Source organism: Vicugna pacos, chromosome 13, assembly GCF_048564905.1.
Source record: "Vicugna pacos chromosome 13, VicPac4, whole genome shotgun sequence".
In the NCBI taxonomy this organism is placed as follows: Eukaryota; Metazoa; Chordata; class Mammalia; order Artiodactyla; family Camelidae; genus Vicugna; species Vicugna pacos.
In genome coordinates this window covers 35,963,178-35,986,989 of record NC_132999.1, presented here as the reverse complement: position 1 = coordinate 35,986,989, position 23,812 = coordinate 35,963,178, and the positions used below count along the sequence as shown (strand labels likewise).

At 57.6% G+C, this 23,812-nt stretch overlaps 1 protein-coding gene across 4 annotated transcripts in view; it reads left to right on the top strand.

Moving 5' to 3' along the window:
* Window positions 1-21,106, top strand: part of PTPRF (protein tyrosine phosphatase receptor type F) — a 143,255-nt gene extending 122,149 nt beyond the window's left edge. For 3 of the 4 annotated variants that reach the window (XM_072974609.1, XM_072974610.1, XM_031684136.2), the window contains 21 exons: window positions 1,266-1,292; window positions 2,584-2,701; window positions 2,780-3,358; window positions 4,026-4,123; window positions 4,310-4,563; window positions 4,643-4,736; window positions 5,275-5,505; window positions 5,752-5,906; window positions 8,426-8,541; window positions 12,453-12,550; window positions 15,327-15,450; window positions 15,612-15,787; window positions 16,516-16,635; window positions 16,936-17,090; window positions 17,173-17,458; window positions 17,539-17,717; window positions 17,930-18,056; window positions 18,264-18,389; window positions 18,659-18,813; window positions 18,900-19,035; window positions 19,396-21,106. In XM_072974609.1, the coding sequence (XP_072830710.1) occupies window positions 1,266-1,292; window positions 2,584-2,701; window positions 2,780-3,358; window positions 4,026-4,123; window positions 4,310-4,563; window positions 4,643-4,736; window positions 5,275-5,505; window positions 5,752-5,906; window positions 8,426-8,541; window positions 12,453-12,550; window positions 15,327-15,450; window positions 15,612-15,787; window positions 16,516-16,635; window positions 16,936-17,090; window positions 17,173-17,458; window positions 17,539-17,717; window positions 17,930-18,056; window positions 18,264-18,389; window positions 18,659-18,813; window positions 18,900-19,035; window positions 19,396-19,464 (3,423 nt within the window). In that variant the 3' untranslated portion in view covers window positions 19,465-21,106. The remainder of the gene's footprint in view (window positions 1-1,265; window positions 1,293-2,583; window positions 2,702-2,779; window positions 3,359-4,025; window positions 4,124-4,309; window positions 4,564-4,642; window positions 4,737-5,274; window positions 5,506-5,751; window positions 5,907-8,425; window positions 8,542-12,452; window positions 12,551-15,326; window positions 15,451-15,611; window positions 15,788-16,515; window positions 16,636-16,935; window positions 17,091-17,172; window positions 17,459-17,538; window positions 17,718-17,929; window positions 18,057-18,263; window positions 18,390-18,658; window positions 18,814-18,899; window positions 19,036-19,395) is intronic. The other variant, XM_031684139.2, reaches the window with a different exon arrangement.
* The last annotated feature ends 2,706 nt before the right edge of the window (window positions 21,107-23,812 follow it).

Genomic DNA, 23,812 nt, shown 5'->3' with positions numbered 1-23,812 from the left:
AGCCCAGGCCCCATCAGTTCTGAAAGAAGCATGGGGTATGTGGCCCCCATGAGTGTGCAGCCAGACCTGTCTCCTTGCATGTATGTCTCCATCTCAAGCCTGTCCGTTTGTCGTGGTCTCCAGCTCCATCTCCCTGTCTCCTTCTGTCCCTTTCCTGTGGCCTGCTTTTCCATCTTCTCTCTGTTTCTGTCTCCCTCTTACCTACTGTGCTTCTGTCTGTCTTGTTCTCTTCTCTCCTCTCTCCTGTCTTCCCATCTCAAGCCTCTCCCTCCCATACCCTAGAAAGTGGCCGTGGCTGGGGGGGCAGTAGATGGCTTCTTCCCATATGTTATCTTGTGCTCCTTGCAAGGACTTTCCAAGAGACCTTCCTGGGGCAGGAGGAACTGGGGCCATTGGGCAGAGACTAGACCAGCACTGCAAGGGTGGTTGAGCAGGAGGACCCCATGGAGCTTCTAGTCTGGAGATGTTGTGGAGCACCTACCTGTGCTGTCCTGCCAACCCTCAGTGGTGCCGTAGGACTACCCTCCCTGCACCTGTCCAGCTAGTATACCTTTGTGCACAGTGTCCTAAAGTGGAATGTTCGAGAAATAGCAGTGCCGGCCCCGAAACGAGGCTCCCTACCTTGATTATCAGGCACCCCAGGAAGGAACAGGGGTCTCAGTGATTCGCTCGTGCCTTGGGGCAGGATCCAGGCTTCAAGCTTGGCACTTGCAGCCTTCGTCTTGCTGGCCAGCCTGCCCCAGCCCCTTCCAGCCACAGTACAGCTCCTGCTGTTCCTGGGACAACCCTCCTTGCCTAGGGTGACTGGATACCCTATCTTCTCAACTGGGATACTTCTGAGAGTGAAAAGAAATGCTGTGAATACTCATTCCAATACAGCAAGCCTAGGCCAGGACTGTCTGAGGCAACCCAAGGGCACAGTCACCATACTCACCCTCGTGTCTCCCCTCTGCCATGTCCGGCAGTCTCTCCCTCAGAGCACCTCCAGGTGGCGCTGTGTGACCTCCTCAGTTTCTGGGAGCCCTCTCCCTCCAGCCCACTGCCCTCCAGGCCTCCCCTCCTCATCCCTGGCGCACATAGCTGGGCTCACACACAGTTGGGCTCGTGAGGCGGGGGCTGGGATCTTCGGACAGGGAGTGGTCCTGGGGTGCCACTCCTGGGCACTTCAGAGGCCCATGCCCGCCATCTGCCCTCCCCGGGCCAGGCCCCTCGGGGCCAGAGTCCTTCACATCCTGTCTCCCTTTCTCTCCCTCTCCCGCGGTCAGTGGCGGCCAGAGGAGTCCGAGGACTATGTAAGTAAGAGGTGTGCGAGCGCGGGCAAGACTTGGGTCAGGCTGGGCTCGTGGGACACTCCCCCTCCTCCACCTCTCCTCCCAGCCTGAGCCACCAAGATCCACAGGGCACCAGCCACATCCAGAGAAAATTGGCATTTAGGCGCAAGCCCCAAGCTGAGCAGCGACTGGCATTTCCTCTAATCCTTACCTTCTCGCCTGTCGAGCAGCAATTTCAGGCCAGTGTTCGCGATCGACCAGGGCCTGGCCCCTGCTCTGGCCAGACGGGGATAGAGTTAAATCCGATCCTGATCGTTAGGCTTTATTGATCCCTGGAGTGAAAAATCACCTGCTCTGGGCCCAGGCTGGGAGGGGAGTCCGGGGAGCTGGGTTCCAGCGTTGGTGCATTCTGGAGCCCCAGCCCTGGGAGACCCTCCAGCCAGGGCAGGAGGGGGCCTGCAAGGGGTTGGTGGCGGCTGCAGTGGCCCCACCTGAGGCTCAGAGCTGGAGGGACGCCAGGGTTGGTGGTGACAGCTCTATTCCCACTGAGCGGTGTTTCCCTCCCCTCTTCCCACTCTTCCCTCTGTGTGGTGTGGCTTAGCCTCCCGTGGTTTTCTCCGCATGTCCGGAAATGATGCCTTGGCTGGGGATGGGTATATGGGCAGAGCCTGCCAAGACAGGGGGAACACTGCCCTAGCTGAGTTCTCAGGCATCACTGGGGGCGGTGGGGAAGTATGTTTCTGGGGGTGGTTTTCCTGTCCTCTCTTTCCTCCCTGTCTCAAGAAGCATTGCAGAGCGTAAGGTGCTCACAGAGGCGGTGCCTGGATGGGGCAGGAGGGGGTCCTGACTTGGTCCCGCAGGGTGGCGCCTTGGCTCACCCCTCCACTCTCGTGTGCGTGTGTTAGTACCCACAGGTGGCCGTCCGCCTGCTAGTGCAGGAGGAGCTGTAGGCTGCATGCGTGTGCGTGCCAAGAGCCATTCGAGGTTCTATGTGCATGCGAGGCTGTGTGTAACGTGTGTCCAGACCTTACGAGGTACAATGGAGTGAAGGAACAGTGTGGCCCTTTGTTTTTGTCTGAAAGCAAGAATGAGCTGTCTGCCCCAGGCATGTGGCTCCTAGGATGGACAGGGTCCTTCTGGGTACCCATCCCCTGCCTGTTCTGCCTCCAGCAGAGTCCGGCATTGCACAGCCCACTCTCGCAGAATCTCCGGCCCTGGGGTTGCCCCACCAGCTTCAGTCCCGAGGGGGCTGGCCTGGTCTAGCCCCTCCTTGCTCTCCTGTGATGGGAATGGGCCCCTCCTCCTCCCTTAGGAAACCACCATCAGTGGCCTGACCCCGGAGACCACCTACTCCATTACTGTTGCCGCCTACACCACCAAGGGAGATGGTGCCCGCAGCAAGCCCAAAATTGTCACGACCACAGGGGCAGGTGAGTGAGGGTCAGGGCCAGAGCCGAGGGTGGGGCCATCAGGAGGGCAGGACCAGAACCCAGTGCGTGGTTGTTCAGTCCCAGGCCGGCCCACCATGATGGTCAGCACCACGGCCATGAACACTGCGCTGCTCCAGTGGCACCCACCCAAGGAGCTGCCTGGTGAGCTGTTGGGCTACCGGCTGCAGTACCGCCGAGCCGACGAGGCGCGGCCCAACACCATCGACTTCGGCAAGGACGACCAGCACTTTACAATCACTGGCCTGCACAAAGGGGCCACCTACATCTTCCGGCTTGCTGCCAAGAACCGGGCCGGCCCAGGCGAGGAGTTTGAGAAGGAGATCACGACCCCTGAGGACGTGCCCAGCGGTTTCCCCCAAAACCTGCGTGTGATAGGGCTGACCACGTCTACCACGGAACTGAGCTGGGACCCCCCGGTGCTGGCGGAGAGGAATGGGCGCATCACCAACTACACCGTGGTGTACCGTGACATCAACAGCCAGCAGGAGCTGCAGAACATCACTGCCGAGACCCACCTGACACTCTCAGGCCTCAGGCCAGACACCACGTATGACGTCAAGGTCCGTGCACGCACCAGCAAAGGCGCCGGCCCACTCAGCCCCAGCATCCAGTCCCGGACCATGCCCGTGGAGCAAGGTGTGTGCTGTGGGCATGTGGCTGCGCCTGGGGACCTCTGCTCTCCTTCACCCACTGACCTCTGGCGACTGTGATCCACTAGCCTCTGGTGTGTGACGCTCCAATCTCTCATGACCGTGACCACTAACCTCTAGCAAATGGGCCCCACATTCTCAGTGTGTGACCCCTGATCTCTGCTGTCCTTAACCTACTGACCTCTGCTGTGTGACTCTCCAATCTCTTGTGACCCTAACCCACTGATCTCTTTTGACTGCATCACCACTCTGGGGTACACAATGCTAATCTCTCGGGGCCGTGACCCCCTGATGTCTAGTGAACATGATCTGCTGTGCTTTCTGGTGTGCAGCCACATGCTGCTTGTGACCGAATCCCACTGACCTCTGATCACTCTGACCTGATATGTATAAGTTCCAGCTTCACCCAAGCACTTCTGGAGATCCTGACCACGGGTCCTGCAGCGTCTGCCCCACTCTGTGCCCACTGTGAGGAGGAGCCGGAGCTGGGAGCTGAACTGTGCAGTTGAAGCTGGAAGGAGTAGGGGTGCCTGGTCCTCTGCAGCCGTTCCTAACCCTCTGCACTACCCCCACATCTCTTCCTGGGGAACCCCTTCAGGCCCATTCACCCCAGTTATGCAGTCAGAGCTGACTCCCTTCTTACATCCCAACAGTGTTTGCCAAGAACTTCAGAGTGGCGGCTGCCATGAAGACATCTGTGCTGCTCAGCTGGGAGGTCCCCGATTCCTACAAGTCAGCTGTACCCTTCAAGGTGGGTGAAGCCAGCCAGCCATGCCTGGCACACACGGAGTCCTGCTGTGGGCCCTCACTCTGGTCCCAGGCATGCATGCTGATGCCATGTGATGCCGGGTCCTGGTTAGGTGCGCGCATGTGCTATGGCTGCAGGCCTGTGATGGGAGGCCTCACCCAAACGTGCTGCCTGCCCTCTTCCCGGCAGATTCTGTACAATGGGCAGAGTGTGGAGGTGGACGGGCACTCCATGCGGAAGCTGATTGCAGACCTGCAGCCGAACACAGAGTACTCGTTTGTGCTGATGAACCGCGGCAGTAGTGCAGGGGGCCTGCAGCACCTCGTGTCCATCCGCACGGCCCCTGACCTCCTTCCACAGAAGCCGCTGCCAGCCTCTGCCTACATCGAGGATGGCCGCTTCACGCTCTCCATGCCCCATGTGCAGGACCCCTCACTGGTCAGGTGAGCAGACGAGGCTTCAGGGGAGGCTGGCGATGCAAACACGGGCAATGATGTTCCTGATTCCCACTCTGCCCGCCAGGTGGTTCTACATCATGGTGGTGCCCATTGACCGTGTGGGAGGGAGCATGCTGACACCCCGGTGGAGCACACCCGAGGAGCTGGAGCTGGATGAGGTGCCTGGGGGCCATGCGAGGCAGCACTGGTGACAGTCCCATTGCAGTGGTTGGCAGTGGCCCCTGGGACTCCCTCAAACTGGAATCACTCTCTTGCTGGCTGCCTGCCCCCCTCTCAGGGGAGAGAGACTCTGAGTTGGCCCCTGAGAGCTGTTAGAGAACTCCTGGAGGGCTCACAGAGAATCCCCAGAGGGTTTGTGGAGGATCCCCTGGGGTGGGAAGTGGCAGAGACATCTCTGCAGAGTCTCGGGTCCTGCAAGCTTAGAGTCTCGAAGGCTTTGAGGCCACAGAGGGGTTAGAGTGGAGCCCCAACACATTTGGAACTCTCCGCCCTCTTCTCGCAGTGGTGTGGAACCAGCCCTCTCTGGTTAGGGTGACAGGCAGGTTACCTGGAGGGCCCCTTCTCACTGGGGTGGCTCAGGAAAGTGATTGTCATGTCTCGTGTCTGGCGTGATTCTACAAGCACAGTGGGGCAGGCCCCAGGCCCGGGAGCGTGTGCTGCAGGGCTCCGCGTGACTCCCGTGCTCTGCTCCATCAGCTTCTGGAGGCCATCGAGCAGGGTGACACGGAGCAGCAGCAGCGGCGGCGGCGGCGGCGGCGGCAGGCAGAGCGGCTGAAGCCCTATGTGGCCGCTCAGGTGGATGTGCTCCCTGATACCTTCACCCTGGGGGACAAGAAGAGCTACCGGGGATTCTATAACCGGCCCCTGTCTCCAGACCTCAGCTACCAGTGCTTTGTGCTCGCCTCCCTGAAGGAACCCGTGGACCAGGTCTGCCTGAGACCCCAAGCCTGACCAGATAGCCCCCAGGCCAGTCTCAGACTCCCCAGAGGCCCCAGACCTGCACTAGGGGTCTCAAGGCACTAACCCCTAGGACCCAGAAGGCCAGACTTAATCTAACCCTAGGTGCCCAGTCAGCCAACCAAGCCCAGAGCCCTTTCTCCAGGTTTGTGGGGGCAGCGAGTGGGGGATCTCACCCAGAGTTCACTACCTGTGTTGTTCCTCCACCGGCCACAGAAGCGCTATGCCTCCAGCCCTTACTCCGATGAGATCGTGATCCAGGTGACACCAGCCCAGCAGCAGGAGGAGCCCGAGATGCTGTGGGTGACGGGCCCTGTCCTGGCGGTCATCCTTATCATCCTCATTGTTATTGCCATCCTCCTGTTCAAGAGGTGAGTGCTCCAGTGGACGGCCACCTGTCCCTGGACTCTCAGGCCCTCCCTGGGCCTAGGGCAGCCACACCTGGCCTGCACCTCAGAAGTGCACCCCTGGGGTCAGTGGGAAGCCAGGAAGAGCAGAAGCAGTGTGTGTGCACATGCATGGATATATACGGCATGATGAGGAGCCGAACCTTCACAGAGGGCTGATCACGTGCATCCTCGGGTATGTCTGTCTGTCCACCTCTGTGTTTCTGTGGATGTGAGCGTGTCTGTCTCTCAGCTTCAAGTCACCACCCTCTTCTGGTCTCCTATCTTCAGCTCCTCCTCCTCCACCATCCCTAGATGACTCCCCTGCCTGGCTGTCCTGCTCAGGCCTCAAGAGGTCCAGACCCAGCTGCAGGCCCACATGCCCTCAGACGTTCACTTGGCAGACATTTGTTCAGTGCTTGCTGTTAACTGCAGCCTGCACAGCTGTCCCAGCCCCAGGGTGTCTTGAACCTTCCCACACCCTCCCCCAGGGCCCCTATCCCAGGGGATGGGCCCATCCATTGAGTTACCAACCAGAAACCTGAGTGTCATCCTCACCCACCCCCATCGCACTCCACCCAGTCCCCCGGGAGTCCTGTCCTGACTATCACTGGACCTGCCCCCGCCATGGGCTCCTCACCAGGTAATGCACATGCAGGCATAGCTGGGTACCTGGCCCATGGCACGCCTCAGGCCTCTCTTAGTTGCAGCTCTTGGAGTCTCCCCTTTCTCTCCATCCTCCTCCAGGCCTGAAAGGTGTTTCCAAAGATTTACTTTGTCACTCAGTTTAAAACTTCTTAGCTTTAACTTCTTAGTTTTAACTATAGAGTTTTATAGCCTATCAATTGAATGTCTGGCTTGTCTGGCCACCACCACCACCGCCAGTGTTGTCACCAAACTCATGCAGCTCCAGGGCCAGCTCCAGCTGTGCCCTGCCCCACTCTGCAGCTCTCCCTGACCACCAGGCAACTGTCAGCTCATCCTTCAAGACTCCTTTCCAGGCTCTGGGGCCCTGAAGCTCTGCCAGGCCCCCAGCCCTCCCCAACACTGTTCCCACCATCGGGTGATGCTTCAGTGGGAACATTGTTAGACTGTCCACGAATGCTTGTTGGTCCATATGTCTGAATGCATCTCTGCATAGGAGTTCTTGTGCCCAGTCTCTCCCCGGCCCTGACCCTGAGCCTTGACCTGGACCCAATGTCTCCTTCCTGAATTAGCTCCTTCCTCCCAGGGTGAATAGGGACAGGCTCTCCTGGTTCTCCTGGAGACGGCTGCAGGAAGAACCTGAGGAGGGTCCCACATACACCCCCACCTTCCCTCCACTTCTGTCTGGGTCCTGGTGTCTGCCAGGAGAGGCGACCCTCCCTGTGAATGCCACGTGTGTGCTATAGCTCAGTCTTGCAGTGTCTTCCGGTCATGAGAAGGCCTGAGTGCTTGACAGAAACAATGACCGTTCCTTTCTTCTGTCCTTGCCTGTCTTTCGGGACCTAGTAAACAAGAAAGGTAGGAGTCCTTCCTTCTCTCTTCACATGCCTCCCCTTTCACTTCTTACCCCATGCACATGGCGGGCCCCGCAGGGAGGGGCAGTGCTTTGACTGGAAGCCTTCAGGCCTGTGGCTGTCTGGCAGCTCGGCAGGCAATGGGGCAGGCTCTGTCACCCTCTCCACCAGTACCCTGCACAGGGGATGCCCCTTCTCTAGGGCACAGGCAGCACAGACCTCCGATGCTTCCCCTGCGTGCACAGACTGACTGAGCTCACCGGAGCCTTGCCCCTGGCTCCCAGTTCTCTGAGATTACCTTAGTGCTGCAAGAGACAGAGTCTGGCCTGGGTGCAGAGAGTGCTGGCCGCAGAGCACGGGGAAGGGTGTGCTACTCCACACTCGGGCACACTCTTACAAGTTCTCCCTCCCCAAGCACACCTGTGTCCATCGAGCAGAAGCGGCCCCTGGATACTTGTCAGCACTGGACCCCGTAGTCTGTGTCTGATCCTGTCCTTGTAGACTGGGGAGCTGAAGCCAGGAAGGGAGGACTCTGCCTGGCTAGGGTGCCGCCTTCCCCGTCCCTCCCCTGCTGCTCTGTGCATTTACCCTGATACTGACAGCCAAACGGCTAGGGCCCAGCTCTCTGATGTTTGCATATCTTATGTATCATTTGCATGTTTCTTCTTGGTGGCTCCTGCTTCCTCAGCTGTGGGGGCCTTGTGGACAACAGCCACTGCCTAGCAGTGACCTGCTGTTCATGCGAAAGAGCCGCCAGCCTCTGTGACCCCTTCCTTTCCCGCTGCACTGGCCCTCTGTGGACTTCCCACTCCTGCTGTCTTCCCACCCCTACCTGTATTCTCTCATGTGAAGCTGCTCTGGCCCTGGCTCAGAGACCCCAGGCTGGGGTGGGGCAAGGTGGGGAAGAGCTGTGGACACAGAGGCTCTGTGGCAGCCAGCCATGCCATGCGTCTCTGACCTCCCCCTGGACCTCGGTTCTCACCAACCACCCTTCTGCCTCTGCAGGAAAAGGACCCACTCCCCATCGTCCAAGGATGAGCAGTCAATTGGGCTGAAGGACTCCTTGCTGGCCCATTCCTCTGACCCCGTGGAGATGCGGAGGCTCAACTACCAGACCCCAGGTAGGACGGCTCCCTACACCTGCCTGCCCACTGCCTGCCCCCTGCCCAGGCTTGAGGTCTCCACCAAGGCCCCCTGGCCTCTGCCTGGTCCCTACTTCCTATTCCTCCCTTCTGCCTTTCTCCTGGTATCCACCTACTTTGTTGAAGTGACCAGGGAACCCCTGGGGGTGGTGGGGCAGCTGCTTGGGCACTGCCTCATTTTTTGTCAAGCTCTCCAAACATGGGCCAGGGAACAATGGCCCACAGAGCCCGCATCCCAGCACAGGGTACCCAGCCTCTGTGTCTGCACTCTGGCCTCTGTACACAAAAGAGGGCTTTGTTGGTGGCAAATGGCCCATTGGACACGTGGTGGGATGGGGTGCTGGCACCTGACCCTTCCTGGTGGCTCGCCCCAGATTTTCCATGCAAGCACAGGGCTTGGTGTCTGCCCTTCTTGCCCCACCACTCACGTGGCTCTCTGGCTGTTCCTTCTACCTGAGGTGTTGCTCCCTCCCCGTGCCCCAGTAACACAGCTCAGACTTCTTCCCCGGGGTGGGGTGGGGGGAATCTCTGCTCGGCTCCCAGATGCTTCTTCCATCATGGCACCTCTCACCCTGGGCTGGAATTGCCTCTGTGGCAGTCTGAGCTTTGGGGAGCTGGGAGCTGTGTCTTATTCCTCCACCATCTCCTGTCTTGTGCTCACGGAGCGTTCTTGTTGAATGCCTGGGAAGCAGACACAGACAGCTGAATGAGTGAGTGAACTAACATACACAGGGTTTGTGTGCACACGAGCTAGTTAATTGCTGCATACTAAATTACCCCAAAACTTCGTGGATGAAAACAACAACAATTATGTACTATTCTCACAGTTTTTGTGAGTCAGAAATTCAGACAGGAGCATAGCAGGAGTGGCTTGTCTCTGTTCCAGAATGTCTGGGCTCTCAGCCGGAAGACTCAAAGGCTGGGAGCCAGAATCATTTAAACCAGGGGTCAGCGAACTATGACCCTGGGCCAAATGCGACCCACCACCTGTTTTTGCAAATAGAGTTTTATTGGAACACAGCCACATCTGTTCATTTATGTATATTGTCTGTGACTGTTTTCACACTACAAAAGCAGAGTTAAGTAGATATGATAGATACCATATGTCTACAAAGCCAAAAATATTTACTACCTGGCCTTTTATAGAAAAGTTTGCCAGCCCCTGAATTCTGGAGATACATTCATTCTTGTGTCTGGTGGTTGACGCTGGAGTTGGCTATGAGCCCACTGGGGTTTTTGGCTGTGACAACCACGTAAGGCCTCTTCCTGTGGCCTGGGCTCCCCCATAACATGCTGACTTGAGTTCCAAGGGCGCATGTCCTGAGAGCGAGCAAGCCAGGCTGACCTAGCAGACTGTTGCAGCCAGACATGCTCAGATCTACGAGGAACCAAAGCTCCAGGATGCTGGGGCCTGGAGGGCAGAGCTGCCTCCTCTGAGAGGGGATGCTAACCTACATTAGCGGGCAGAGTGGGTGGGAGGGAGCACCCTTTGTGGAAAGCAGCTCGGGGCGCCGTGTTCTGTGGCGCTGGAGTTGAGGATGTTGAGAGCCTAGAGAAGAGACTGGAGGATTAGGCCAGGGTCCAGTCATAGAGGAACCTGGGTGCCAGGCTACAGGGTTTGGACTTCATCTTGAGAGCTCCAGGAAGACATTAAAGGTTTTTTAGCAGGGGCTAGTTGGGCAGAATTGTGCTTTAGAAGCATCGCTCTGGCTGCCGTGGGGAAGACAGATTGGAAGAGGAGAAGGTGGGGAGGCAGACTATTGAGAAGGTGCAGAGGACTTGGACGAGGTGGGTGGCGGAGGGAAGAGGTGTGCTTGGGAAGCATTAGGGAGGCAGGAACAGCAGGGCTGGGCTTGATTCCACATAGAGTGAGGAAATGGGGGCGGGGACGCCAGGCTTGCTCCATGGTTGCTGGCTGAGCGGTGGGTTGGGAGGGTCCAGGGGGCAGCTGGATCTTAGGGTCTGGACCTCTGCACCGACATCCTGGCTGGAGCCACAGGCACAGGAGGTGCCTAGGAACTCAACGGTGGTCAAAGCCTGGGAATGGCTCTCCCAGGAGAAGAGGAGGAGGGGGAAGAGCAGCCGGGGAAGGAGGTGGAATGTTGAGGAAGGATGGATGAAATGTAGCCAAGGAGGGGAAGGAGGGAATAGGAGTGTCCCTGAAGCCAGGCAGGGAGGGCTGTTCGAGGGGGGGCCCAGATGGAGGACTTTGGCATTGAGGACGTTGGCGAGCCGTGGCGGCCGAGTCCTGGGGGTAGGAGCATTTAGATGGATTGAGGCGGCCAGTGGGGAATGAGCAAGTGGGTGTGAGAGCTGGCCCGGGCCTGAACCCCTGTGGCTACTGCAAGGCCAGGGGAAATGGCAGGGGTCTGAGAGGAGAAAGCGGAGTGGAGAGGCCTGAGACGGTGTTTAAAAGGGTTGGGGTTCCAAAGGACGGGATGCTGTGGCCGGGGCAGGCCATGGGGAGGGGCACCGTGAGGGTCCCACAGGTGTTGAGATCAGGGCACGAGGCTGCTAGCGGGAAGAGGCGTCCTGTGCACAAAGGCGGCCCCGGGGCATTAACCAGTGACCAGAAGCTACGATGGGCGGTGGGGGCAGACAGCGAGGATGGCAGTGCTGTCCACGGCTGAAGGTTTCCTTTTTTTCAGTTTAGCAAACGTTTGTAATTTCTTTTGTAGTTTAACTTTTATCCTGAAAATGCTTCCAACGCGGATAAAAGCTGAAAGCAATACAGTCCTCCACTGCACGTCCTCCTATAGATTCACCCTTTCGTTTCTCGCCACATGTGCTTCATCTCTCTATAAAAGCACATTTACCTTTTGCCGAATCATCTGGAAATAGCCACGGTCAAACTTTGATACCAGGGAGCACAAGGGTTGGTTTGAACCTAGAATTTAGTCATAGAGGCCCCCTGAGGCCGCCCAAGCTCTGGGTGGGAGATGTGTCTGCAGGGAGGGCCTGCCCCTCCCGAGCCCTCAGCCCCTCACTGTGTCCAACAGTGACCTAACCAGAGGTTAATGGATTTCCTTCTCTTGCCCCGTTGTTTCTGTTCTTTTCTTCTGCAGGTTCCAGTGTCCCCAGTTGCCCGAATATCTCAAGTTAGTTTTCCACGTTCCCGTGTTTGGGGCCCACTCCAGCTTCTGTGTATTTCCTCCGCTGCTCTCACCTGTCACCTCTCTCCTTCTTGAGTTCTTCTCTCCCCTTTCCTCATTCTTCTCCCCCTTCTTGCTGTCTCCTGCCCTTTCCTTCTCCATCCCTCTCTCTCCCCACCTTGCTCCCTTCCTCCCCTATTTTCCCTCCCACCTATCTCTGCCTCTCTCTCCTCTGGCCTCATTCTGACACTTTTCTGATGCCTCTTCTGCCTCCCTGTCTCCTTCTCCTCTCTGCTTCTCTCTCCAAGTTCTTCCACGTCACTCTGCCATGTACGTCATGATCGCTCCATCCACATGCTGGGCGCTGGGATAGTAATGTCACAGAGCCTCCCATGGTGACTGGCGCCAGTGAGGGGCAGGAGTGCTGTCCAGAGGCAGGGCCCGCGGGCAGGGCACAGGCTGAAGCAGCCCAGTTCCATCCTGTCCGCTGCTCTCAACCTAGGCTTCCGGCTCCGGAAGTCTCCCATCCCCATTGAGAACCTGCCGCTCAGCACTGTGTCACATGGACATGCTCACACATGCTCACGGCACACACACACTTCCCTCCCTGTCCTCTCCCACCCCCTGCCACCGTGTGCCCTGCCATCCCTGTCGCCGCATGTACTGCTCTCCATGCCACCAGTGCCAAGTGCTCCATGGTCACACGTGTTCACATGTGCATATCCATGCATCGGGGCTGTCTCCACCACTGCACTCAGGCTTCACGCTAACTCTGCCTGTATGTGCCCCCGCCCCTAGGTATGCGAGACCACCCGCCCATCCCCATCACTGATCTGGCAGACAACATCGAGCGCCTCAAAGCCAACGATGGCCTCAAGTTCTCCCAAGAATACGAGGTGAGTCATCCTCATCCTGAACCCCTGCACATGCCTGGTCCAGGCCTGGCCCTGTGGCGGCTCCTCTCCCATCTCAGCCCCAGCTGTGGGAGGGGGACTCCAGGCTTCCCCAGAGGACAGAATGGAGAAGTCAGCTGTAGCAAGCGGGGAACTCAGCTCCTCAGGTGCTGGAGCTGGCTGAGGCTCCCCAAGCACCCTAGGTCAGGACACTCAGACACATGCCTCAAAGCTAACAGTCAGACAGGAGGTCACACACACACATAGATGAGTAATCAGCCGACATTTATGGAGAGCTCCCTGTGGGCTGACGCCAGGCTAGGCACTGGGCATGCATCACCTCATTCTGTCCTCCCCACAGTCCTGTGAAGTGTGTGCAGGTGTTATCCCATCTTACAGACAAGACGCTGAGGCTCCGAGAGAGGAAGTGACTTGCCTGAGGTCACACAGCTGATGCATAGTGGAGACTGTCTTGACAGCCCGGGCCCCACACGTGTGTGTGTTCACGGGTGTTCTCAGAATGCAGATCACAGAGATGGGGGGGGTCAGGGCTTGAGTCTTGCTGCACAGACCCTCATGCTCAGGGCCCTCCAGGTGTTCCTTCACTCTGGACTCGACCCTACCTACCTACCGACCAGGGCTCAGACTTGTGAGCGCTGCTGCTCCCTCACCTGCAGTCAGGGCTTCCAGGCCCAGCAGGGGAGGCACTTTGCTAGTGAAGGAGGTATTAAGGAGGTGATAATGAGAGCCCTGCCTCCTCTAAGGATCACAGATGGAAGCGCAGATGTTGTTAAGGCATTTTCTGCCTCAGCCCCTACTAGTCCCCCTGCCTCCAGCGCAGGCCTGGCACAGGGGTCTTGGTGGATGGATAAGTGATCGATGGGCTGGCCCAGCGCCGCCTGTGAGTCAGATGTACACCCTCGGCTGTGCACGGTATCCTGGGAAGCTTCCCTTCCAAGGGCTGTGGGCCAGGTCCCGCAGAGGAACTGGAGCTTGGCAGGCGAAATGGTGAGCACGTCTGCTGCGAGAAGAGTGTGCTGCTGCCCCCTGTAGAGCGCCCTCGCACTCGGGGGCCTGCTCTGCACAAGGCCCTGCTGCGAGGGGGACAGAGCGGTGAGTTGGGCCCCCTGCTTTCAGTCCCTTATCTGGCCCGGAAGGCCTCACGTGGTCTTCTACTCACTCACCTAGTTCCACGTCCCACATCCTCCCGATTGGGCTCTGTGCCTCACTGTCTAGGCTCACGGAGTCCCCCTTCCACCTTCTCCTCCAGCCTGAGCTTTGCTTCAAGACCCTCCTCCTCCAGGGAGCCTTCTCTGGCCCTGGCCAGCCTGCCGTGAGCTTTCCCTCAGCCAGGATCCCATAGCTCTGTTACTTTGAACTGTCAGTCAGTCCTCACGCATAGTCCAACATCTACCCTGTGCAGGGTGCTGGGGGCAGGGAGGGCTGGTGGGGAGACAGCGCACACAGGTAAACTGAGTGTGACGACGTGCCCCAATGCAGACATGCGGAGAAGGTGAGCTGGTGGCACCGACGCAGGCTGGGGCGGGTGTGCTGGGGGCACTCATGGAAGTGGTGCTCACTGTCCTGTGGAGGATGATGGGGCAGCGCCAAAACATGGAGGGCATTATGCGCTGCTCTGAGAGCCCTGGGCTGTGTTCCTCTGTGAAAGGGGGATGGTAATAGAACCAGTTTCTTGGGAGGATTAGATGAGAGAATACATGCAGAGTGCTTAAGACAGTGCCAAGCACTCCGTAAGTTTTCACTAGGACTCAGCTGTTATTATTGTCCCCTAAGGTGATGCGGGGCCATGGAAGGCAAGAAGCAGGGAACTTGATGATCAGATCTGCATTTACAAGGGGTGTTCCGGCTGCAGGACGGGGTAGGGCAAAGTGAAGAGGCAGGGAGATGCCAAGTCTGAGCGGGAGGGTGGCTTTGCTGAGGCCCTGGCAGCAGGTTGGAGAGAGCCAAGGGGTGGGGTTGCTCCGGGACATGGGTTCTGATGGGACGCGGCACAGAGGAGTTTTGAAGACGATTTGCAGGTTCCGGCCTGGGCTTTTGGGTAAATGAGGCCATTGCCCTTCACCGAGATGGAGTCCTAGCAGCAGAACTAGGTTTGCAGGGAAAGCTGATGAGCTCAGCTTGGCAAAGGTTGAGATGGAAGGGCTGCAGGATGTCCAGGTGGGGATGTCCAAGGGGCTGTTGGCTGTTCGGATCAGGAGCGTGGGGGAGACACGGGTTGTGGCAGTGCTAGCACGTGGGTGTAAGTCCTGAGAGCAAGCAAACTCCCCCAGGAAAGGTTGCAAAGAGGAAAGAGGGCCCGAGAATTCACCAGGAGAAGCGCCGTGTCCTGCCCATGGGAAGAAACAGCCAGAGAGAGAGGAGGAGAGCTGGGCAAAGCCATGCAGTGGTGTCCAAGCCCCGGCAGTGCCAGCCACTGTTGCTTCATCTTGCTCTGCATCGTGCATTAGCTGGGTGCAGGGTTTGGGGACTTCCCTGACCCCCACCCCACCCCGACCACTCTTCTGGGCAAGGGAATTTGGGACCTCTGTTAGAGGAGTCTTTGGTCCATCGTCTTGCTGACAGGTGCCATGGCAGCCTTTGTGCTCCTTGGTGGGGTGGCCAGTGCACAGCCTTACCAGCTCTATGGGACAGAGCGGCTGGCTGTGGCCTAGGAGTGAAGGCAGGCTGTGGGCACCACCTGAAAGGCTGGGTTGCCTTGGGGGCACTAGGTAGAACTCAACTCTTGTGCTACTTGACCGGCCTCCTCCATTTCCTGCAGTCCATTGACCCTGGACAACAGTTCACATGGGAGAATTCAAACCTGGAGGTGAACAAGCCCAAGAACCGCTACGCCAATGTCATTGCCTACGACCACTCTCGAGTCATCCTTACCTCCATCGATGGTGAGCCGCAGGCGGGGCCCCTTCCCACCCCCTTGCTCTCCTCTCTGGGGTGACATTTCATCCTCCAGAAGCAGCCCACGGGTTCCAGGGCACACTGAGGTACGGTGGGCTTGGTTGGAAGCCCCAGGATAACGCCTTCCCACATCCCTTCCTGTCTGTAGGTGTCCCGGGGAGTGACTACATCAATGCCAACTACATCGACGGCTACCGCAAGCAGAATGCCTACATTGCCACGCAGGGCCCGCTGCCCGAGACCATGGGTGATTTCTGGCGGATGGTGTGGGAGCAGCGCACAGCCACTGTGGTCATGATGACGCGGCTGGAGGAGAAGTCCCGGGTAAGACTGGGCAGTGCCCTGCTTGGCAGTGGAGGCTGAGGGGAGGGGCTACTCAGCCATCAGGTGACTTTGGGCCCCTTTTCATGTCCCTGTGGGAAGAAGTTCCTCAAGGGACGTGCCAAGCACTATTGCATTCCTGGGGTGTCATCATATCCCAGTTGCTGGGTGTTCCTGGGATGTGGCGTGTTCCCCAGACCCTAGTGGGCTCCTGACATGTTCATATGTTGCACCAGGTGCTGTCATTTTTCAAGAATATTAGTAGGTTCTCCCGTCGCTGGCGTGTTCCTGGGATGTTCATGCCTTCCCCAGATGCTGGAGTGTTGCTGGGGCATTAACACATCCCCTAAGTTAATTAGTGGAAAGAGCTGTTCTTATCTGCTTCTACACAGCAAAGCATCGACTGGAACGTAAAATTTACAGAGCTTGAAAATGGCGTGTAAACGTTATGGGTAAATTTGGCAGAAAATGTGCCTGGTGCGATCTGGTCATGAATAAATAATTTTCAATTATGGCCCTCGTTCCCCTCCGAGGGCAGGGGTGGCAGTGTAGCGAGAGAAGCTGATATGGTTTGGTGAGGGATGGTGTGATGGATCTGAGAGTTTGGGGCAGGGGGGCCTCGTAGCTGGGTAGGCTGGACCTTCCAGCCTGCCTCCACCCTGGACCCTGCCCGTCTGAGCTTTTGGGTACCTCCAAACACCCTTGCACCCTGCCCGGCTGTCCCTCTGCAGGTGAAGTGTGATCAGTACTGGCCGGCTCGTGGCACCGAGACCTACGGCCTCATTCAGGTGACCCTTTTGGACACAGTGGAGCTGGCCACGTACACTGTGCGCACCTTTGCGCTCCACAAGGTGCGGCCCTGCCCTGGTGTTTGTCCCCCGCCCTCCCAGGCCCTGTTAGGACAGTGGTCTGAGCATGGTGGTATGCTGGGGGGAACCCAATGTTGGAGTTCGGGGCTTGGAGGTGTGAGTGGGCTGTGGTGGCCAGAGCCAGGATGGGATGGACGGAAGCAGCACCGTGAGCTGCTTCAGGCTGCTCTGTGTGAGTCCCATCAGAGCACAGGGTCTGGCCTCTGCGTCAGGGCATCCTGCCCCAAGTCTGCTGTAGGAACACTCCCTGGGTCACACCGTCTCCCCCACCATCCTCCCCAGAGCGGCTCCAGTGAGAAGCGGGAGCTGCGTCAGTTCCAGTTCATGGCCTGGCCAGACCACGGAGTTCCCGAATACCCAACCCCCATCCTGGCCTTCCTGCGTCGGGTCAAGGCCTGCAACCCGCTGGACGCGGGGCCCATGGTGGCGCACTGCAGGTAAGGAGGCACCGCACCCCAGGGAGGTAGGGGCGTGGAGGCGGTGGGGGGCCTCTGCCCAGGCTGAGCCCATGTCCTGCAGCGCGGGCGTGGGCCGCACGGGCTGCTTCATCGTCATCGATGCCATGCTGGAGCGGATGAAGCACGAGAAGACGGTGGACATCTACGGCCACGTGACGTGCATGCGGTCTCAGCGGAACTACATGGTGCAGACCGAGGACCAGTACGTGTTCATCCACGAAGCGTTGCTGGAGGCCGCCACATGTGGACACACAGAGGTGCCCGCCCGCAACCTCTATGCCCACATCCAGAAGCTGGGCCAAGTGCCTCCTGGGGAGAGTGTGACTGCCATGGAGCTCGAGTTCAAGGTGGGCTCAGGGCCTGGACTGGGTCATGGGGATGATTTCCCCCTGGAAGCCAGGCCTGACCAGCCCCTCCCTCTCACTAGCTGCTGGCCAGCTCCAAGGCCCACACATCCCGCTTCATCAGCGCCAACTTGCCCTGCAACAAATTCAAGAACCGCCTGGTGAACATCATGCCCTATGAACTGACCCGTGTGTGTCTGCAGCCCATCCGCGGCGTGGAGGGCTCTGACTACATCAATGCCAGCTTCCTGGATGGCTATAGGTCAGCATGCTTGGAGAAGTCCACCATACCCATGGGTGGCTAGGCCTGTGCCTGGCTGGCTAGGAGTGCAACAGAGTAGGGCCAGCCTGGAAGACCAGGGTGGGCTTCCTGGAGGAGGGGTGATCTGAGTGGGCCCTGAGGGACTAGGCAACCATGGGGAGACTCTGGGGGCAGCAGCACCTCCAGCATGTCCAGTCTTATGTCCACCCCAGACAGCAGAAGGCCTACATAGCCACACAGGGGCCTCTGGCAGAGAGCACCGAGGACTTCTGGCGCATGCTTTGGGAGCACAACTCCACCATCATCGTCATGCTGACCAGGCTTCGGGAGATGGGCAGGGTGAGCCCACCCCCGGGGTCCCCCTGGTACCTGGGAGCACACCAGCCACCCCTTCACTATCGTCTCCTTCACGTCCCAGCCCCATCAGTGTAGTCTCAGACCCCATTATCACCACCTGCAGCATCCCACCTCGAATCCTCTGAAACTCGGAACTCCCTTCCCCTCTTCCTCCCCACCTGACCGTGGGGCTGGGCCCTTTGTCCACAGGAAAAATGCCACCAGTACTGGCCCGCAGAGCGCTCTGCTCGCTACCAGTACTTTGTTGTTGACCCGATGGCTGAGTACAACATGCCCCAGTATATCCTGCGTGAGTTCAAGGTCACAGATGCCCGGGTAAGTGTGGACAGGGAAGTGTGCGTATTTGTGCGAAAGCATGTCTGTAACATTGCCTGAGCCCCTGTGGAGTGGGTACTGCCTACATGGTGCCTACAGCTCAACCCACAGGAATCTGAGGTGAGGTGTGGAAGCAAGAGCCCATTTCCCAAGGTGGCCTCAGTGTAACAACTTCAGGGGGCTTACCTGTGCTGCTGTGCCACCCCCTTGGCTTGGGGGGGCTGTTGCCTGAGGCTCAGCCCTGACCCCACCCCCTGCTGCCTCTCCAGGATGGGCAGTCGAGGACAATCCGGCAGTTCCAGTTCACAGACTGGCCGGAGCAGGGTGTGCCCAAAACGGGCGAGGGCTTCATCGACTTCATTGGGCAGGTGCACAAGACCAAGGAGCAGTTTGGGCAGGACGGGCCCATCACGGTGCACTGCAGGTGGGGCCAACCCTGTGGAGGGCTGGGCGGCTGGGGGCCTGGGGGCCCAGGGACAGGGGCCCTGACCCAGCGTTGTCCTTGGGCAGTGCCGGTGTGGGCCGCACCGGGGTGTTCATCACACTGAGCATCGTTCTGGAGCGGATGCGCTATGAGGGCGTGGTTGACATGTTCCAGACCGTGAAGACCCTACGCACACAGCGCCCAGCCATGGTGCAGACAGAGGTACGTAGGCTGCTGGCCATGCAGGGACCGGCTCCTCCTCATAGGCACGTGCCACCACCGGCACTGACCACTGCCTGCTTTGCCTGAGGCGCTGGGGTAGGGTGAGCCAAATGTGCTCCCAGTGGTGTGCCTGGTTCCCGGCTAAGGTTGGACATACACTCCTTATGGGGTGCACAGTCTAGTGGCAGATTGGGGTGTCAGGGAAAGCCTGGAGCCGATGTGTGGGTCCAGCCCCTGCTCTTGGCCAGCAGAGGCAGGGGCTAACTCCATAGCCCACTGGCTGCAACACAGATGCTCTTGGCAGTGTGTTGGGGGTGTCCACTGGCACTGCTCACACTGACCAGCCCTCTGTCCCGGCAGGACCAGTACCAGCTGTGCTACCGCGCGGCCCTGGAGTACCTCGGCAGCTTTGACCACTATGCAACGTAACTACCGCCCCCTCTCCTCCGCCGCCCCCACCTGGGGGCACTGGAGGGGACCCAGCTCCTCTGAGCCATACCGACCATCGTCCAGCCCCCCTGCATGGATGCTGTTGCTGGCAGAGCACAGCCCACTGGGATCACAGCGTTTCAGGAACATTGCCACACCAAATGGAGAGCCCAGAACTCCCCCAGGCAAGGGGGTGGGCCGGGCAGGCAGGCGCCCGGCCGTCTCTGTCCACCAAGCCCGCCCCAGAGCCACTTTGAGCTCTCTGTTCCGCTGCCGCGTTTCTCATGCTTCTCGTGGGGGGGATGGGAGCAAAGCCTCCTTTTTTATACATTGAGTGGGGTAGACAGGGATTCTAGCCTCTTCCCTCTGACTTTTCCTTTTGCAAATTCTTAACTGCAGAATGGGCTGCTGTGGGGGTTGGGGTGTAGTTTTCTCTTTAGTTCATTCTGGATCCTTTTTTGTACGACTCTTACTGCTGAAGGACGGAGCGTGCCTTCCTCGTGTGTGTGGAGCTGGGGCCGCCAGCCTGAGCGGAGGCATCGCTGATCCGGCTGCTCTTCCAGCCCGTCAGACGAGATCCTGTTTCAGCCAAATGCAGGGAAACAATTTTTTTTTTTTTAAAGTTCTGTCGTGTTTTTCCTTGAGAGCCTTATTTTAGGCCCCACAGTGGTGGGCGGGGAGGAGATAGGAAACGCTCACCCCCAGTCGTCTATTCCAGTGTGTGTTTAACATTCACAGCGCAGAACCACAGACGTGTCTGGGGCAGCCGGGCAAGGCGTTCCTCATCACCATTGTGTTTGCAAAGGTTAAAAATAAAGCAAAGACAAAAAAACAAACAAACAAAAAATTAAAAAAAAAAAAAAAAGAAAACCCAAGAAAAAAAGAGAGTCATCCCCTGGCTGTGCATCAGACCTCCAAGAGGGGAGGTGGCTCTGTGCTCCTGGGCTTCCCGGGGAGCTGCTGGGCTGACCTCTGGGCCCGTGGAGCCTGGATTTTGTCCCCAGCATTGCAGTGTGGCGTGGTGTCGGTTGGCTGTGGGTCTGGCCGTGGGGCCAAGGTGATCAGTGCTGGCCGGGGTGTGTGCCATGCCCCCCCCACCTCAGGGCCAAGCAGGGGTGCAGCTGGCCCTTCAGGTCCAGGCCAGTGGGCCTGGTAGCACATATCTGCCCCCAGAGTAGGGCCAGATGACTTCCCTCCCTGGTTTGCAGCTGTTTTGCAAAGCCCCTGAGAATCGCTCTTTTCCACTCCTTCGAGATGCCCTCATAAACCAATGTGACAAGACTACTGGACTTCTCTCAATGGTACTATAATCAATCCTTATTATCTCGGCTTGCTGGGGGCAGGGAGAGGGCCTCTTCCTCTGGGCAGCACTATCTAGATAGGTAAGTGGGGGCGGGAAGGGTGTATAGCTGTTTTAGCCGAGGGGCGCGAGGTGGACATCCCCAGGTTAGCTAGGCTGTCAAGATCAACAATCCAGGGTTGGTAATGTTGAATGAGACATTCATTTTTACCTTGTGGATGCTAGTGCTGTAGAGTTCACTGTTGTACACAGTCTGTTTTCTATTTGTTAAGAAAACTACAGCATCATTGCATAATTCTTGATGGTAATAAATTTGAATAATCAGATTTCTTACAAACCGGACCTCTGTCTCAGCTCTTTCTGGAACTAGAGTCTGGGCTCTGTAAGTCAGTCCTTAGGGGTGGGTTCTGCAGGTTCCCTGCTGCTCGGGAGACAGTGAAGCTGTCCCAGGGATCTGTGAGAAGACAAGCTCCCACTTGGGTGTCATGCCCACTTTCAGATAGGAGCCTCAAGTCTGAGCCGCCAGTGTATGTGCGGAGCGCCCGGCAGGACCCAGCTGCCAGGGACCCTCTGCCTCTCTTCACCCTCACCATGTTCTGGGTCGCCATGTCAGGGGTACTGGGCTCCCTGAGCCACATCCCCCTCTCCCCTCACCTCCCCCCTCTCCTCCTTCCTTGCTATAAGGAGAAGCATGGCTTTGTGGCACAGAGGCCAAGACAGGATGAAAATTGGCTAGTGAGGACTCTTGTCATTCTAGTAAAGTAGGTACTGGACACACAGCAACATCTGCAGGAGCCTTTCTGCTGGTCATCAGTCAAGTCCTACCAGGTTGTCAAACCATGGAACTTCTGGGGACAAGAGATGAACAAGACCCAGAACGAGTGGGGAAGAGAAATAATACATGTAGTCAGCAATGACCAGCCTGGAGAGAGTGTCCTGATGAGCACAACACAGAGGTGCTGTGGGTGCACTGAGGCAGCACCTCTCCCTGCGACGGGATCAGGGAAGTCTTCCTGGAGGAGGTGACATAAACTGGATCCTGAGTGCTTCATAGGGTGAGTAGGGGTTGCTTTCAAAAGGTGGGAGAAGCATTTCTGATGGAGAGAGCAACTTGTACAAAGGCTTGGAAGCATGAAACAGATCAACAAACATGAGAAACTACAAGGAGCACATATGACTGAGCTAGAGACCTAAGGTGAGAGAGGTTAGCTAGAAGCAGCTAAGGGGACTGTGAAGGGGGTGCAGGTGTCCCTGCTGGGTGACGGGCCTCTGTAATGTGCTGTGCCACCAACATCGTGGCTCTAGCGGACTCCAGTGTTGCTAGCTGTCTTCTTGGGGGCTGTGAGTGACCAAGGCCTGGGCTCAGGGCTCTCCTTGGTTTCCCAGCTCCTAGCTCAGTGCCTGGCATATTTCTATTCATTAAGTAAAACACCATCGCTGCTTTATGCTTGATGGTATTAAATTTGAATAAATGTTTGCTAAATTAAAGAATGAGTCATTAGGGATTTTCAAGTGAGGGATAAATATCAGATTGTCACCTGAGGAACAACAGCATAGGAACTGCACCAGGCAGGCTCTGCGCACACTGCTTTAGGGACATGAGTAGACCCTCTTCTCCCCACAGATGAGACAGGGTGATGGAGATTAAAAACCTGGTCAAAAACCACAGGGCAGGTGCGCACCAGAGCTGGGACCCATGCCTAGTTATGGCTGCTCCAGAGCCCCTGCCCTTTCCATGGACTGGTGTCAGCCCCCCTCCCTTCACTGTCATCCCTCAACCCTGCTCCTCCTCCCGGGCACCCCATCACAGTGTATGGCACCCCACCCACCGGTTCCCCACTCAGACCTCTTTTCCTCACCACCGCATTCAGGTGATCACCGCACCCTGCCCATTTGGCCTCCTCCTGCACCTGCTCCGTTCTCTGCATTTCCAGTGTTTCTGTCCCCTCTTCTGCCTGGACTGCTGCTCTGCCTGCCCCAGCACTGCAGCCAGTGATTCTATTGGCAGATGTGACCTGATGAGACCATGCCAAGACCTCCTAGCCAGCCCAAAATCCTCGGGTTTCTGAGGCTGCGGGACCCGGTTTCTGCAGCCTCCTCTCCCGTCCCTGCCCCCGCTCCCCCCATCATGACCCAGTCTACTCTTTACCTTTTGTGCCTACCTCATCATTCTCTCAGCTTCAGACCTTCACACAAACTATTCTTCTGGAACATTCTCCCCCACCTCTCTAGCTGGCTAGCTCCTGGTCGCTAGGTTTCCGCTGAAATAATTCTTTTAAAAGCCATCCTGAACCATCCTAAATGAGGTTGGCTGACCCTGCTGTGCAAGTAACCTGAAATATTTGTCCTGTCATTCTCACAACAAGGTGGGGGGGTGGGTCCTATTATGCCCATTTTGTAGATGGGAAAATTAGGTCTCACCCACTCAGTCAGTACTTGTCGAACATCTGCCATGGGCCAGTTGCATCAGTGTGAAGACTTCTGCCCATGCAGTGTTTATACTCTGGTGGGAGGGAAAATGGTTCACATGAAAAGTAATAAATAAATAAATGTATATGTAGTTTGTCAGAAAGTGATGTGTCATGAGGGGGGAAATCAGAACTGGAGGGGTCAGGCACATAGGGAAGGTTAGATTATTAATCGGGGTGGTCAGAAGAAGCCTCATTGAAAAGATGGGATTTGAGGCAAGACTTGAAGCTGGTGAGGGATTTTGCCTAAACGTCTTCGAGATGAGCATCCAGGCTGAGGGCACAGCCAGAGCAGAGGCCGGGGTGCGAATGTGCCAGGAGGGTTGAGGCAGGTGTGGCCATGACACTGGGAGCAGGGGTGAGAGCAGCGGAGGTGAGGTCAGAGGAAACAGGGCAGCTCCTACGCCAAGGGAAAGATTTGGGCAGAAATCCAGGTCTGGTAAGTAGGGCCCAGATACTGGTTCTGTCTTGGAGGTAGAACTAAGAGGATGTGCTTGTGGACTGGAGGAGGGGAAGGAGCCAAGGTTCACCCCACAGTTTTGGCCTGAGCAACTGGAAGGATGAAGTTGCCATTTGTGGA